At 37.9% G+C, this 18,090-nt stretch overlaps 1 protein-coding gene across 7 annotated transcripts in view; it reads left to right on the plus strand.

Annotated features, from left to right (window-relative positions):
- Positions 1–15,467, plus strand: part of LOC105287868 (nephrin) — a 215,526-nt gene extending 200,059 nt beyond the window's left edge. Inside the window, exons 11-17 of one of the 7 annotated variants that reach the window (XM_011353701.3) lie at positions 970–1,263; positions 2,729–3,034; positions 6,971–7,315; positions 13,218–13,499; positions 14,013–14,107; positions 14,398–14,673; positions 15,269–15,467. In XM_011353701.3, coding sequence (XP_011352003.1) covers positions 970–1,263; positions 2,729–3,034; positions 6,971–7,315; positions 13,218–13,499; positions 14,013–14,107; positions 14,398–14,673; positions 15,269–15,343 — 1,673 coding nt within the window. In that variant the 3' untranslated portion in view covers positions 15,344–15,467. The remainder of the gene's footprint in view (positions 1–969; positions 1,264–2,728; positions 3,035–6,970; positions 7,316–13,217; positions 13,500–14,012; positions 14,108–14,397; positions 14,674–15,268) is intronic. The other 6 variants (XM_011353702.3, XM_011353704.3, XM_011353703.3 and 3 more) reach the window with 6 other exon arrangements.
- Positions 15,468–18,090: the final 2,623 nt, after the last annotated feature.

An 18,090-nucleotide genomic window follows, 5' to 3' on the forward strand; every position in this document is an offset into this window, starting at 1 on the left:
AGCAGGTAATGATGTACTTTATCGTGGATTGCGAAGCAGCGTATGAAGTTGTTGCCAGAACGGAGGGAGAATGTAACAGGGGAAAACGCCTTTCGAGAACATACGCGGATACCTTCGTTCCGTGTCTGAACAATGAAGACATGCTCTACTAATGGTGCACTGTTGCAATATGTAGATTACAGGCTACATACATGTATATTGCGTATTATGTATATTACGCAGCGATATCAGATACCGTGTCGACTGAGGTTGACACGAACTCCGGAATGGTGCAGAGACATGAATTCCATCGTTAATGATTAATTACGGATAGTGCTTAATAATTGCATTAGTCTTCGACGGATATCAGATTTTACGTGTCGATCGTTCTCTGATATAGTTCTCTGATACACCCACGAAAAATCTGATTGCATTATCGAAGGACACTTATTGTCGAATCATTTATAATAGTATGTCACCTAATATCCGAAACATTATTCTCTAATTAAACGTTTTCTCTCCCCAAAAGTGAAGCAAGAGAAGGTTACGATTAGAACTGAATATTTTATTCTGTTAAATTATTCAATGAAATTTGATTTTGTTAGACATCTGACTCTTAAACTTTACTACGCCAACTTTATTCAATTGCAACTTTAATTAACCGTGGTATTACCTTATTAAATCTCAATTTTTAATTAATAATATTTCCATATCTATATTATCATGATCTTCAAGGTGCCTCTCGTTTTGCAATTGCATTCCTGACACCAAGAAATCTAGTGTAGCATACACATTGTCTCTCTAGCTATCGTTTTACTCCGATCATTCGAACTGGGAGATCAAAGCAGATGTTGAGCAAAGTCAAGCATTTCGGTGTCAGGTGAGGTTGCACGACACACGATAAGAGCGAGCCAAAGTTAGTACGTTCGCAAAACAGCTTGCGACGTCAAGACTTGGTCTCACCACGTGAACCAACATTTACATTTGCAGTCGTGCCGGTATGCCAACACGGCCAGACCAAGGTATTCGGCGTCGCGCGTCAAGAGACCGCGAAGATCCCCTGCGAGCTGGAGGCGAACCCGCCGGAAGTATCGTTCACCTGGAAATTCAATAATACAATGGAAGCGGTGGACATACCTCAGGCGCACGTCACGAGCGACCGTACACACTCGATGGCCTTCTACACACCGATGACAGAGCTGGACTATGGCACTCTCCTCTGCTGGGGCAGCAACGACCAGGGCACTCAGCTTGAGCCCTGCGTCTACCACATTGTGCCGGCCGGTGAGTGCTTGGCCTTTCGGCATCTGAAAAATCGCTTCATGGCATGCATTTTTCGATGTCTACGTCGTGCTCCGCGATTTTTTTGTTAATATTATATTATAATATTTTTGTTAATACTTATTAGAGATGTTTCGATAATGACTTCTCTCGGGGTTGAACGCCTTTGCGGAATTGTATTAAGGAAATATTTGCTCTCTGCTTTATATTATATAGAATATTTTAAATGAAATACTCAAAACAGGATATTTTTCAAGAAAATGTACACGTAAGAGGGGAAGAACTGTAGTCGCGTTTTTAATTAACGCGATTAAATAATATTATTGCATTATTATATGAACCATTATGTCTCTAACGTATCAATGTGTAACTTTGCGTTTTAAACAGTTTAACAGATGAGATCCTCATATCCGAGATGTATTTGCAAAATATTGGAAAAACGTTAGCACGGCTTTTATCGTTGCACTTTTTCTCAAGCTCCTATATAGATATTCGATTTTCATTGTTCACAATTTAATACACGCACCAATAACATCTCGCGGCGCTGTCGCAATTTTATATAATAAAATGGAATTTAACCGAATTTAGCGCAACTTAACAGAGGAACTGTCTTTGTAGCCGAGATATTTGACAAAATATTGGTCACATACAAATATAATTCTTATCAGCGTGGCAGCATAAAAGATCGCGTGCAAGCAGGTTTAGAGTACGAGGATTCTTATGCTTTTGACGAGGGAATCTGTTTTTTATCGTGAAAGATCTTCCTCGTTCGCGAAGACTGAGACAGGTCGTAGGCGGATGCATCAATATGTGACATACGCGTTTTAGTACGTCCGCTTGGTACTAAACTACTGGAAGACGTAATAAAAACCCACTATTAGAAAGGACGTTGCGTAAAACGGACGTTCCGTGCCGATTTGAGTGCCGTAGTCGCCTGAACACGAACGAAAATCTAACCAAGCCCATATTGGCTGATGAAGGGCGATCAAATCTCGATGTTGGCGAAGCACACACGCGCACATACACACGAGGTAATCCGCTCTATCAACAGTTTCCACCAAATCTTCCGTTCTCGTGGATAAACGGTGCATGATTTTGTAGACATTCTTCAAAAATAACGTTTAAACCTCAAATTATGTCTAATTCTATGTGCGCATAAAATTTTACAGCGAATATTAGTGTGCATTTAGACATTTGGCATCGATACTTGCTCAATCAGAGTGCCTGAAAGATGTCAAGGGATGATTTTAATGAAAATATGTAATACGTCCGCATGCCCACAATTCTCTAATTACAATCCGCATCAATTCGTTGCAAGATCAACAACGACGTTGAATTCCGTTGAAATGTTCTCCGCAGTAGATCTAAATTGGGCTCTAATTAAGCATTTATTCAAATTCCGTTAATTAGTCGATCGCCGTACAAGATCGGATCAACATTGACGCTGATTCGTATTTGACTTAACTAGGTCGGCCGGATACGCCACACAACTGTTCCCTACTTAACCAAACGACCGACTCAATCTACGTGGAGTGCATCGAAGGCTTCGACGGCGGGTTGCCGCAAAAATTCACCATGCAAGTTGACCGTGAAGCTGGCAAGAGCGGTGCTGCAACAGTTTACAACCAGACCAGCAAGGTGCCCACCTTCTCCGTCAACAATCTGGAGCCCGGCAGCACCTATGAAGTCTCCATTTACTCCACTAATGCTAAAGGTCGCAGCGAGATTGTGCACTTTCGCGCCACTACTCTGAATCTCCCTGAGAGACGAACAGGTGAGTCGTCTGGGTCAACATAGTCCGAGCAACTAGGCTAAGGATGATCGACGACGAGTCGATCCGCGATCAAGTCGTCCGTGACGTACATAACAAACGATTCATAAGTAAGTCTCGAGCGATGCAATCTCAAATGGTGCGGTATCGTTAGACAGAAGTCGTTCCAAGTAGAATCTTCGTTGCGATTATAAGTGCGACAAGTGTGAATTAGATAATCAGATATTAAATCTGATAGTTGATCAAAAAGTGATAAAGAATTATGAATCTGATTATCGTAATGGAGAGGAGGGATCCAATAATAAAAATGATAATAACGAGAGATAACAGGCATTAACGTAACGCAGCGTGGTATTATTAAATACTACTAAATTTGAAAGCTCTACACATTTTTACGTATTATTAACTTCTCGGTTACGCGATTATGCTCATTAAGCGCTTTTCTGAGACATTTTGGATTTTCGAGGCATTTAGCATTGCACAAGTTGCGCTCAAGTACTCATCAGAGTAGTATTGCGCGTGTAGTTGATTATCATATTTCAGAATTATATTACTCTCTCGATTAAAAGTTCTTTGAATCTCGGGGTAATAAACTCTCGGGTAGTTTATCGGGGACGGCTCTTAGCCTCCGACTATGCCAATGCCATAACAATACCGCCCGTATACTTTGCTACCGCAGCGTAAAACGACACTGCGCCGTAAATGTACCGGGAATATAAACTGGAAACTGGAATATAAAGGAAGCGTCGTACACGGATATTGCTTATGAATCGATTTAATATTTTGAGCACTGTTCGCTACGCTGCACGGCCTTGCATCGTAGAGCTCGTGTGAACATGTTGATCCTCTTGAGCGCAATAACATCGTAACTCGATTTCAGCGGCTTTTTGAGTGGTCGCATGAAAATTCGCGAGTACGTTACGTACTCGTGCAGCCGCAATACCGTGTACCCCTATTAATTGGAAATCATCTAAGCAATTTACGCTGAATACCCCTCATTATTGCTCAGTATTAGACGAGCTGCTACCGAAAATGTACGCAGACAAGTTTAAATTAGCAATAAATTCATAATGGGGGAAGTTTAATCTCACTCTTCTTCTGACGGAAATTTATCTCACGATTTAATTACCATGTAATCAACTTACCAAAAGCTATTCAGTAAGAGGAATATAAAATGTTGACTAATGCGATAATGGCAACATCTGCATTGCTGAAGTTACAAGATTTGTTATTTGAAAAACACGAATTTTATAGCAACGTACATATTAATGACTCTTCACAGTAGAAATACACTTTAAAAAACGCTTCTGGTTTAGTGTATATTTTGTTATTGCTTTATATATTTTGTTACTACAATATTAGAAAATATCTTGATAATATTATTTTTATATTTTCTCATCGAATACTCGGTATAGAATCAGAAATAACGATCGGTTTCGGTAACATAAAAAAAAATACATAAAATATACATATCTCACATGACATTTTTTCACGTAAAGCACATGTACGTATGTTTAAAAAGACTAGTGTGTTTAACAAGTCTATGCGAGTTACGATGATATTGGATCCGTCCGTCCGAAATCCGTGGCTATCTCAGCAAATAATGGTATTGTCTCTTTCTTCCGTCAAGCACACACGTATGTCATGTGAATCTGTACTAGAGTTTCGTGTAGAGAGCTGCATCAAAATCGTAGCGGAGACGTATAAGTACTCGTAAGATGTGATTAGATGTATATCGACAGCTGCAGGCGACGCATGATCGCTGACCGTCTCGTATCTTTCTTAAACGTTCCTATTATCATCAATAATGGTGAATATTAGCGTGATATAAAGGCGAAAATAAGAGCAAAAGCAAAGAATCATTATTTTATCGATAATTAATTAATTAATTAATCTAATTAACTGTGTCTGATGTTTTCAATGCTAAATAGTTCGAGTTAAATTATTCAGAACTACATTTTCTCTTATTCAAAGTAATATTTACGGTATAATACAAGTCTTGCTTTTATTAGAACGTATTTTGTCGAAACACAGCGTGCACAGTCTGTACTTTTAAATTCATTCGTGTCGCGGGGTACATTTCTGGCAGTAGCTTCGCGCCGGAACCCCATTAAACAAATTTCTCGGCCTAATTTAGCGCCCAGCTCACCGGCGCTCTGCTCTGCCGCATTCTTCTAACTAATTGCTCACGATTAACCCGTGGGTACACGTAGACGGACGTTAAACGGTGTACGCGCGTTAATAATGCGCGGCTAATAGCTGAAGGCCCCCGGCACCCGTCGACGTTGTCGTTTATCCGCTCTACTGCAGCCGACGCGCAAAGGATCGAGATAGGGTAAACCAGACTATAAAAGGCTTTCGCATTTCGCGTCAGCTGGTCCTCCTTCATCACAAATCACCGTTCCTCTCTCGCGGTACGCCCAATTTATAAACGATTCCTCTTCCATCGGAAGTAGCAAGGATAGCGCTACCGGATGATAGTGCTGTTTCTGCAGCAAAAAAAGCGGAGCTCGGAAGCGATACAATGTATAGATTTTTTTGAAAAGGGCAAAAGTCACTAAAGATCTTTCGTCATAACATGGTATATTTTATCGTTCTGTTCTAGCACTTTCAAATGTATTTTCTTTTTTTACAATATGAAAATCTGGATTTACAGAAGTCAGAAATCGTGGTTTTAATTTCTCGAAAGATATGTGTTTGTGTGCAATAAAATGAGTACGAGTACCGCGTTAAAGAACTCCACGCTATCATATGACAGTTTTTGAGACGATAAAAATGACAAAAATATGCGCACGAATCGATTCGTTCCGCCCGACGACTGGCGGGTATCGATTGCATTTTGACGTTTTGCATTAAAATACGTCGGTGCTGCAGCGTGACGAACGATTGGCAGATTTCATGGAAATCCATCGGTGTGATCAAGCTCTCTCGAAGAGATCGCGCACCATCAAACTCACGAAATCGCGTGGCCGCATTATGGCGAGCAATATTACGGTTGATCAAGCTTCGCTCAGCTACGCGTGTCTTGATGATTCCTCGATGGACTACGATAAATTACGCGTGAAATGCCGAGTACTTTTGCGGTCAATCAATCAGTCACATCACATCAATCAGTCTTTTTACGACTCAATCTTTCTTCGGATAGTATAATTGTTATGAACAAAAGTTTTTAATTTCAACGTCGAAATGTTCAAATCAAACGTATGAGTATTTTTTATTACCAGTATTATTTTGTTTAATTATTACATGTATCGATTATTTCTAACGATTATATTATTAGATAATATCGCACATTCGAACAAAACTATGCTCACATCTTTGAATATACATATATTAAATTGTTTTGGAAATTAAAATACAAAGTTTATTAAATGCAAATATCAATGTGAATTACTTGTAATATTTTTCTTTGCTCTCAAAGAAAGGATTGCATTTAACAAAAGATTAATTTGGCAAAAGCTACGAATTTCTATCTCGATGCATATTGATGTTATTATTAATTTTTATAAAAGTTTTGAAATTTGAATCTCTTTTTTATATAAAAAATCATAATAAATTATTATTTTTAACCCTTTAGTTTATCAGATTTATAAACCGGGATATTTCAGTCTGACAACTTGTCAGTCTTGTTAATCTCGTTAATCGCGGGATAACGCGAGCTCATCGATTACTCTCACAAGTTCATTATTCAAAACAAGCTTGTCAGATACCGCTACTGGCCACAGTCATAATTTTCCGCCATTTATCTGGCATACATCCCTCCCTTATTTGGTAGCGAATACCAGCCGTTATCCTTACCGGTCATTCCCCATAGTCGTGAACTCTCGGTTTCACAAGTCGCCGTAGGGACTATATCCCTCGTATCCCAAGTGCTATCCCACGCGCCCTGGAGTCACTTAGACGAAGGCTGAGGTCGGTGTGTTGTGCCACTTCCGATAGCAGGTGAGAGGCTGGCGCAACCACCCTCGCCGGAGAATTGCACGATCCGGGAGGAGAGCCGGACCACCGTGAGAGTGAGCTGTGCCGAGAGCGAGTACTTCGACGCGAACACGGCCACCTACGTGCTGCAGGTCTTCGACGCCGATACCAGGCGTCTGCTGGCGTCTGCGACGAGCCTGACACCGAGTATGCTCGAGGTGACGGATCTGCCGGCCGAGAGGAGCCAGTCCGGCCTCGTGCTGTCCCTCAGGATCATGACGGCGTACGCCATGAGCGACGCCACGGTCCTCCACAGTCCGCACTTTGTTCAGGAGAGTAATACCCAGGAGCATCAGCAGTTCCCAGGTAGGGTCCAGATACCACAATGGAACACGTCTTGCCTCCCTCTTCTCCCTCACCGAACCCGACATCCCGCTGTTGTTGTAACGACGAGTCCATGGTGCTTTTCGTGCAAGGAATTAGTGGCCGCACGTTTGCGGCGATGAGCGACGTCGTCGTCGCTGTCGAGAGAACTGTACGAGGATCAATTACGTCGATTCTGGCTGTTCAAGTATGTACACTTCGGGTTACGTCTCCAGACCGTGGACATCTTGAAGAGCATCGGTCGCGAGATTCTGCAGCGGATGACTCGTGCTCGCAGTTTACTCGCGTTTTGGATATCTATTATTTTATCGTGCGTTTGTTCGGATTGTGCCGTTTCCAAATTTCGTGCAACTCGAGCTGCAACGCCGATCGATGTATCTAAAGCCCGAAAGTATGAAGAAAATTATATGCACATAATGAAGAAAGAATAAATAGATCCAGAATCCAATGCATAATGGAAGGCATATCGATGCACCGTACAAATATTAGGAGAGAGATAGTTGTCTGCGAGTTTCGTATTTCATTTTCGATTATTTGCAAGAGCAGTAGTTCACTTATCTGTTTGATTCGTTTGTTCATGTCTGCTTTCTGGTTATGTACTGCTTCATTAATATTCTCTGTAACAGTAATATTATTTCTTATACTTTATCACATCTTTGTTACTTCAGAGTCTTTAACTTTAAGAAATACTGATATTTTATAATATCAAAAGCTAAGTTATTATCAATAAAAGGTTGAAATTTAACATAAAATAATTAGTCAATGTTTTGCAAAATATTAAAACTTTATTATGTGGAATATTCAAAAATTTGCATATCTGTTTTGCACTCAAAATATAGATTTTCTCTGTCGAGCAATTTCAATATCATTTAATCAAGGACAGTCGCCAGAAAATTCCGTGAAATACATTGTTCGTACGATACGGTCAGATCTGCATGCGTCAAATATCTGTTACACAAAGCATTGTCTGCATTATGCTTCATCGTCATCGTTGTTGAAGCTCTGGCTGTTTTTTAGTCAGACTAATAAATGCAACTTGCTGCGTCTACGTTAGCTACGATTATATTTTGTTTCCGTGTATGTATACTCGATCTTCTGCTTGCAAGTTTTCCTTGCATGTGCTCGTACGTGTATGTATAAATTTTCTCTCATCATGTATCATTCAAAATACAAAAAAAATGTATGTCTGTGTTGTGACAGATTATGAAAAGCACTGCTGACGCTTTTGCATGTTAAATTAATCATAAATTAATTTTTTCTAGCGTAAGATTTAACGAGTATAAAAAGGGCGTATCCTACGCTGCTACCGTATATCTAATAAACATTCAAAGCGTAGCTCTTCATTCGTGTTTAAATATGACAAATATTATTCGCTGCAATATTTACTACGTGAAAAAAATGATTTATATGTTACATTCAGGTGAATAAAACATTTTGGATGTTTTCAAATACATGATCATGTTCTCTCCATTTTTTCATATATTTGTCGTTATGCATTATGATGCACATTGTTAATCATGTTTAATACGTGACACGAAGGACGAAAAATTATAATTTTGTTGGATAGTTAGACATTTCTGTACAACATGTACAAGTACAAAAATATCAATCAATTATTCCAGAATAATTTTATTCGAAAAACCTGCATCTCTTATTTTGACATTGATAATAATATTCCTTTTTCTTTCAAAAAATCATTTTGCTGTGGTTAGTTACTGCAAAGTACAAATCTTAAAGTATGCAGCGGTTTATAACAGACCTAAAATTATGAATTACAAGCAGCGCATCAGCATTATCCAATCTTAACCAATCTTGGTACACGAAGCATCCTTATTAACTCAGGTGGCTCTTTTGATAAGCATTATCGTAAATAAACGTAATAATCCGTGTTGTCTTCTTCCCCGTGTTGTTAGCTTTCGCAATGGCACTCGCGGCAAATCGTTTACATAAGCAGTTTGGCCCCAGCGCTAACAAACGGCGTGCCTCATACCTAATAACAGGGGGGTGTGTATTTGCTCTTAAATGCGATTACGCTATTACATACACTTTCGTCATCGGCGTGATACATACACACCGACAACGTTACCAACAACACCGTGAAGATTACCGTAGCAGATATGCTAATCGAAGGACTCGCCGTGCATTCTTGGCGGAAGTCGACTCCCCTGGCATGTCCTGTAAACAGCTAGCACACACGCGGGGCAAAGACAGGAGAACTTGTTTCCGAGGGGCACCGCTAAGACGACCGCTCGTGCTTGTAAGCTCTGTTGAGGGGCATTCATCCAAAATTGCTGCGCGGCCAAGCTTGATCCTCCAGCTTGTCGAGATTGTCGACGGTGAAGATGTACGTGTACATACATGTACGTGGCATTACGGGAGGCGTGTCGGAGTTCCCTCAGGCAGTTGGACGAGAAACGAAAAATCGAGTTCTCACTCACGGTAGGCAAACTGTCAGTAGGCTGTCAACGGATTGACAGCATGTACATTGGCACATACGTATCGACACGTACCGTGCAGAAAACCTTCGGGGATTTTTATTTCACGACATTTTAATCTCTTTACTTGAAGCATACGTTGCTCTGATAAGTCTGAGCGTTTCGGTCATGCTGCGATCGCGAATTGATGCTGTTTCACGTAAATCCTTAATGTCTTATTTACGTCTTATTACGTGACTCTTTTTCTGACGCACGATTAGTCCAGACAGTATTCTGTCACGACCAAGTAATCCGAGTTTGGTGAGTGAAGCGGATTATGCGAGGCAATGTTAGCGTGTAGCGCGGCGGAGTTCCTGAAACAGCGCTTTCAATTAATCTTTTGTAAATTAATGGATAAGGTGAAAACAGCTTAAGTTCGAAGACAATAAAGCTGCACGCAGAAGTGACGTGTACAACGGAACGCAGCCTTATTGCACGAAGAACTCGAGTCATGCACCGAAGATTTGTTCACATTTATCTATTGTATCATGAGACGTTTCGCGTAAGACAGTCTAAAATAAATTCGGAAGATTTAATTTAAATTAATTAAAAGTTTGAAAGAGACCGATTGTTCGTCTATTCCTCTTATTTATTATTACGAAAAGAAATTGAAGAAGAGAAATTGTACGTATGTTTGAAATTATTAATTATTAATTTATATATGCAGAGATTATTGCTTCTAGAACATGTAAAAACTTAATATTCTTTTTTCTAAGAAAAAGATCACTGTTTAAACATATTTTAATGTATTTTTTAAAGTATTTTGATGAGCACTATTGATTTTGTCTTTATTGCATCTCTAATTGTAAGTATTATTTAAATGCTTTTACATTCTACTTCAATATAATTAACTTTGTAAATAGTCAAAAGATTCATATTTCCTAGCTATCAATTATTTCTCATTTTTCTCTTTTTTTCTTTGGCTTTCAACTAAAATTATATTCAAGATTTTCGCTTTTAGCGTGAATAAGCGCAGTATCCACGTACAGAGGATTTGAATTCAAATCGTCATTAGCTTAGTTTGATGCTCGCGAATGTTGACGCATCTTTGACTTTAATATTACCCTGGGAGAAAGGAGCAGAGAGAAGCTACCGGAACAGGAACGAGCCAACGGAGGGGCATTCATTTAACAGAGTTCGCAAATATAAGTGGATTTTGATTAGCCTCGAACTTGAGTACCACAGCAGTTCGGAATGGAGTGCATTTGAATCCCAAATTCATTGCTAATGCGGTCGCATGATCTATGATCTGCACAAACACTCGTCGACTACGTATCTTAGAGGGGAAGGATTATTTTTTGATGATAAAGAATTTCGATTCAACTCTCATGAGAATAATACATGCAAGTTTAACATTTGCTGAAAGAGTTTGGAAATTATCGTTTGAATTAGTTCCGCCAGCTAAATATCTATATATTAATCGCGGAAGGAAAGTTTGAATATTTGAGCGAGATCAACTTCATGATCGTAATATTTCAAATAATAATAATTGAAAATTTCTCTAAATTGAGAAAAATACTAGTAAAAATTAAAGCAATAATGAAAAATTAAATTTCTGTTTTATTTTTATATGAATTAATTATGCGGAATTTTAGCGATTATTTAATATGCTTTCTAAATTATTTAATTATCGAATCTGACTGAATATACATATATTAGAATATAGTTTTAATTTAACAACATTTATATTTAAAAAAAATCAGAAAATTTAAATTATTTTGGTATATTTTATCCAAAAAGGAAGGTAAAATACGGAATAATTATTCGATAAAATTCGTGATGTGAATATTTTAATGATGAAACAGCAATAATGGCAATGCAATAATCAGCCTGTCTCTAAAATACAAGGAACGTTATAAATTTCCATCGCATTTCGCAATCGCTCAGATATCGTGATAAACTTCTGCTTTAAGCCCAGGCTCCCTATCCATCGCAGGGAGATTCAAACCACGCCGCGCCGTCTTTACGATCGCGCCGTAGCTAAGAGAAACGTTATACGTGCATGTTTTTTACGATCAATTTTTTATGAGCCACGCACGTACAGGCACACCCCGACGCACGCATGTACCTTTAACATATGAGCGACGCACAGGATGCTTGCGGACGCATGGTGCTCTTGCTTTCGAGCTAGATTTACGTTGCAAGCTACAGCTCAGCAGACTTTAATTGCACGTGAATGAAAATTCGCGCAGATAGGATATCCGTAAGATCCCCGCGGCGAGAAACGCGTCGGAAAAGCGCGAGTGAAAACGTGATGCGTTCATCGCATCACCCGCGCGCGCGCTGGTATTTTATAATAGTACAAAAGAGTTATATTGCTCGAACGATATACATGTATAATTTTTGTAAGTCGGAGAACGTCCCTGCGTGTGCATTACTTCACGCGATCGCTGTAATTTGTCATAATTTGCATTTATAAATTTACGTGCAACTCTCGTTCATGAATATTCTCGACACGCGAGGCGCGTATTTCTTTCCCTTTTTTATGAGCTCATGTACATACACATTTCTTAGGAGTGTAATAAAAACAAAAATTATTCATTGCATCGATATCGACTGACGACAAATGATTATTGCCAGTCGAAAAATCGTTGCATTAGACATGACGAGTTCTCTGCAGATTATAGATTGACCACGTGCACTTGATTTCTCAGCACAATTTTCTCGATTCGATCAGCCGCGATCAAAGTAATCGCAGTGCAAATAAAATTTTTTCCATAAGGATTACGTTGATTGTACAAAAGCGAAGAGAAAGCCGTTCTAGAAATCAGAATTGCTTTATCTATAATCGAATAGACATAGAATAAACATTCATGAGAAACAGTTTTGCGACGTTTCTCGCAAAGTGGAACAATTTTATCGCGTTTTACGCATTTGACGATTTGTTAATTTTATTAACGTTCTTTTAACAAAATAAAAAAATCTTTTTTTGATAATCTAATAAAAGCTAAAGCTACATTGTTTCTTATTTTCAAATGAGGAGTTTAAAGTCGAATATATTTAATATCTAAAATTTTTAAAGAGTTTTGAAATATTGTAACTATATTACATATTTCTGACATTTTATGTAGTAATATTCAAACATCTAAGAAAATAAACATATACATATATAACATATAATACATAAATACAAACGTTATAAAAATATTATAATAAAACTTAACATATCCGGATAAAGAAAATTAAAAGACAATGATAGCCCTCGATGTCTATGCAATGAAAATAAAATCACATCTATATCCAATTGATTTTTAGTTATTCCTCTACATTCAAATCTTGTTTTGTGATGACATTTATTGCGGGGATGAATGTGAAAGGTGTCTCAGATGAAATAAAAATTCGTTTATTTTTCGTTGTTCTTTCCTCCTTTCTTGGTATTTTGCCTCGAAGCAATTGAATACAATTTGCAGCCCTGACTCCAGTTATGCTGTCGGGTCCATTGCTGGCCGCCGTAGTGGGAGCCACAGCAGGGTTGCTCCTCGTGATCTTCATGATCGTGCTCGCTGTCAGGCTACGCTATCGACCCCGATCTCAGGAGGACAAGGACTCCCATGACGATGGCGGCATGGCAAACCTGGCGGCATCGGGAACCGGCGCTTCTTCTCCACGTGACAAATCGTCGACCTTGCCCCTCAGCGCCGATAGCATCGAGAGCTTTGAGAAGAATCCTGATATAATACCACACGCGAATGGTGAGAGAGAACCTATCACTTTACGTCACAGCATGCTTCCCAATCTAATTTATCTGCGGATAAATTGCAGGATAAACGTGTACACGTGTCGTTACAATTATAAATTAATAAAGTGTTGCTCGCTACCTTTTCTATTGAATTTGTTGGATCTGCTTCTGGAGAAAGCGAAATCTTCGTTATAATCATTTACTAGCAGGAACAAGAGTCTCTCTAAATTAATCATGGATCGCTTTGAACAATTATCAATTTTTTAATACTGTACATATGCGTTCTTTTCTCTATTTTGTCACACAAATTAAATTGTACTCGTTCCAATCTTTTTGCACCGATATAAATTAATGATAATTAATATTTCTCAAAAATATTCATTTTAATATGTTATATAACTATTGACTGAGATCAAGAAATTTGCAGTTTTGTTTCGGTTAATCAGCTATAACGCAAGCATGAGATACACGACTTTATTAGCAGAAAAGCAGTAAAATAATTTCTCTGTATGTTATCCCATTGTAGAAAATTCATACGCGGAACTGTGCAAAGGAGCATCGCCGCGATACGTGCTGCAGCAGCAACGTCCTGAAGTGAATACGTTCGCAACGACAAACAATGTAAGCTTACAGATCAGAGCATAATTTCTGTAATTACATACCCAATTATACATCCAAGTCAACCGCTTTAGCATCGTCTAATTATTATATGGAGAGTAATTAATTTGGTCCTCTAAGTACTTCTCCAATTAATGTCTTATTAATTTACAAGTTAAGCATTTATTTTATAATAAACGAACTGATCAAATTTATTAACAAAATGGATGGAATATAACGTATCGCTTTCTGTTTTTGTAATTGATTGAAAACCTGCAAATGCAAGTTTAATAGAAAATAATACCGTCTCTCAGCAGGGATCCGAGCTAACATACGCCGAGTTAACGCTACGGGGAAACCGGCGAATACCTCCAAACTGCTACCAGCCTGTGCAAATTTCCAGTATTCAGCGGCCCCAGCTGCTGCCCATGTCGACTTTGACGCGCAGACAGCCGATCCAGGAGCCGACGATTTACGCGCAAGTCGCCAGTCATTCTAAACCGATTTACGTGCCACCACCACACCCGTACATGAATCGTCCCAGCGACGAAACTACGGCGGAGACGCCATTGATCGGACACGACAATAAGGTAATAACTCGCAAGAGTCACGGATTGTCTTGTTACAATCAACATAAATCGTAGCAGAGTTATTGCGATTCATTGAGTCTTTCATAAAAGTTTCCGAACAAAATGGAAAAAATTCGAAAAATTGTAAAAATAATTTTATTACACATGTTAGATTTAAATATCCCAATTAGAATTAGTAGTATTAATAGTATAAATGCCAAAACTATTAATAGACCTATGTAACTTTATCGAAGCATACTGACAGTGATATTTTTCGATTAATGAATTAAATAAGAAAAGTTGCTGTTGCTTTGTGTACAGTATTTGTATATGCAAATGGTCTGTATCACAGGATAATTGTATACGCCAATAGATCTGTATCACAGAATAATGCTTTTTACACAATTAACGGTTTTTGACGGTATTACGGATATTTAGCACTTAATTGAATAATGCAATCATAACAAAATTGGTGAAATCCGCTCATATAGCAGATTACAGGGGATTCATGAATTCGAGCAGAATCAGATAAACACGACTTTATTATTTGCAGTAACATTACTCGCTAACTGGAGATAAGAGCGAGTGTTTTAACGGTGATCCGTGCTTCTTCTAGATCACTACGATCAGCCATTCCGGCAGCTCAATCTGGCGTGACACGCCGCCCTCCTCGAACGCGCCAACGACATGATTGCAGCAAGATGCAGCGTAATTCACGATTCCATTTCGCTCCTAAACGTCTCTCGATGTATCCCCCTTCAGAAAGAAAAAATAAAAAAAGTACACACATCGATCCATATACGTGTTAAGTGAAAGAGTTTCCGAAGGAGGTGCCGCGGCCCCTCAGAAAAGTAGAAATTGTTAGACTTCTACTACGAGTGTTAAATAGAGGATTCGTTCGACGATGAAAGTAATTAATGAAATCGCGCGGAGTACATATATTACACACATATATTATAGATTATGCGCTTTCCGAATGATTTGTGATAGTGTGGTTGATTGGAGCTGAAAAGGATTGAGCCGTTTCTCAACCGTCCGTAAATTTCGAGGCTGGGCGAATGCACTATTTTGATTGTAACGTAAAGTATTCGCCGTTCCACCGGTCACTCGAGGATGTATTGTTAAATAAATATTATCGGAGAGTTTGCAATAATTATAAAAAGTTGTTATACAGGATGTGCAGAACATTCTGCATAATGAGACAAATTCTATTAATTTTAAATAATGACAGAATGCTTGAGTTAAAACTTACGACACTAATTTCTAACAGTTACCAATGTTTAAAAAAATATCTATCTCAACTTGTCTGTATTTCAGAAGTTTTATAAAAACAGGTGTGTGTTCACGTACATACATTAAAAGTTGAAAATCGAAATAGTACTTCGGCCGCCTCCGTGTGTAAATCAAACAACGGTGGATTACGAACGCAACGATTTAGTGTGATTGGTAGGATAAAGTTAGTCGCGCGCGATTCTCATTTTAATCGTATAATCCAACATTCTTTATATCGTACGAGTTTCGTTCAATATTATTTTTAAAGAGTGTCACTTACTTTTTGTATAAAATTTGTTAGCCTTTAAAATATTTTAAATATTCCAATTACACTAAAATTAGAGTCCCTATAATAAGAGTCTTGCCATAAGGCGATCGGGGCAAAATCCTGCGAGAGAGAGGGATACATTGGGTGCTTTCCAATTGCTTACACATCTTAACATAAAAGCATTTTATTGGCTATATATTATCTTGTAAGGTTTTTTAAATAATATATAGCCAATAAAATGCTTTTATGTTAAGATGTGTAAGTAATTGGAAAGCACCCAATGTATCCCTCTCTCTCGCAGGATTTTGCCCCGATCGCCTTATGGCAAGACTCTTATTATAGGGACTCTAACTAAAATGGTACCTTTGTTTAAACAGCTTACAAATTCTTAAATAAGATATGAAATACTTTTTAAATTTTACTTATATTTTTAGAAGTATCGAAACGTTTTGTAAAGTAGATCAAAAGATTATATTGTAAAAGATGCTCCGAATTATTTAATCGAAGCATTTAATTAAAGCGATTAATATGTTATTAAGTAAATAAGCATGTTGGAAATTTCGATATATTATATTATACATACTGAAAAATATGAGTTAAAAAATTGAAATCTGTTTGGAAAAACTAGAAATATTTTTATAATTGAAAGAATGAAAAATATTCCTTTTATTCAAATTACGAATTGTTTTCGTTCCACATTTGGTATTTAGTTATTGCTAACACAAAATTGAAATGAATTTAAAAATTGTAAAATCTGTTCGTATTATCATTTTTTTAATTAAAACTGTTAAATCTTGAAAATATTTGATATCGCAGTCATAAAAATAATAAAATACTATATAAAAATACTTTTATACATTTTAATTCACTTATATTTATTATACAAAATGCTACGCATGTTCAAATAAAAAGCGATGTTAACGAAAGCGAACTTTAACAGTGTGGTAATGGAAAGAATGCCTTCTTTTTTACACTTTGGTTTTATAGTTACCCATTACTACTTCCGTAGTACTACTTAGCGTAGACTATTTTATTCGGAATGAATTATAGACGAGTTACTGGTAGAGCAGAATAGAAATCCAAGAAGGAGGATGAGGAACGAAGAAAGCCATGGTTCTGAAGATCACGATTAGTCATCGATGTAACGATGTAATTCTTGTCAGCCTCGTCGTAATAGAATACTTGACGAACCGAGGCGACGTTTAATCGTGGTCGTAAAGAACCCTCGGGAGGGCTTGTTATGCGCGACCCTTTGAGAAGACTGAGTGAAGCAAGGACGCAGAATTTGTAATGCGTATATAGGTGCCATGTAACAGAGACGGGCTTTATTCGAGTTTACTTCTTTCGTAAATCAATTGTTAGTAAAAAAACCTATCTTTGTATTTTTTTATTCTATTCTATAAGAATGTACAATCATTCTTCTCTGTGTGTGCGAGATTCTCTACATTGCTCATTATTATTACACGTTACGAATTGGCAGTTAATAAATAAAATTATCTCAGTCTCTCTAGCAAATATTTGAATGTAAAATATGTCATAAATAAATGTGCGAAAATTTTCTTATAAGGAAATTACGATGTTTGATGAAAAATGGAATTTAAGGAAACATGTTGATTTATGCGACATCGGTAGTATTGCGCCCGTCTCTGACATACGAGTTTATAATAATGGGAGTGACGTAAGAGAAGAATTAGGAAACATCAAAGTTACTTCTTTTACTTTCTTCCACTCAATGCGAAAGCGATAAAATAAAGTTAGACAGTTTACGTCACTCTCATTCCAATCGATTCACAAAGTCGCTGCGCGAGAGCAACTGTTGTTCGAACGAATTCGATATTGTTATTGTATAGTATATAACAATCACGACTCGGTTCATTGAAGACGAGACGTAGCCCAGT

This window comes from Ooceraea biroi, chromosome 8 (genome assembly GCF_003672135.1).
Source record: "Ooceraea biroi isolate clonal line C1 chromosome 8, Obir_v5.4, whole genome shotgun sequence".
Lineage (NCBI taxonomy): Eukaryota > Metazoa > Arthropoda > Insecta > Hymenoptera > Formicidae > Ooceraea > Ooceraea biroi.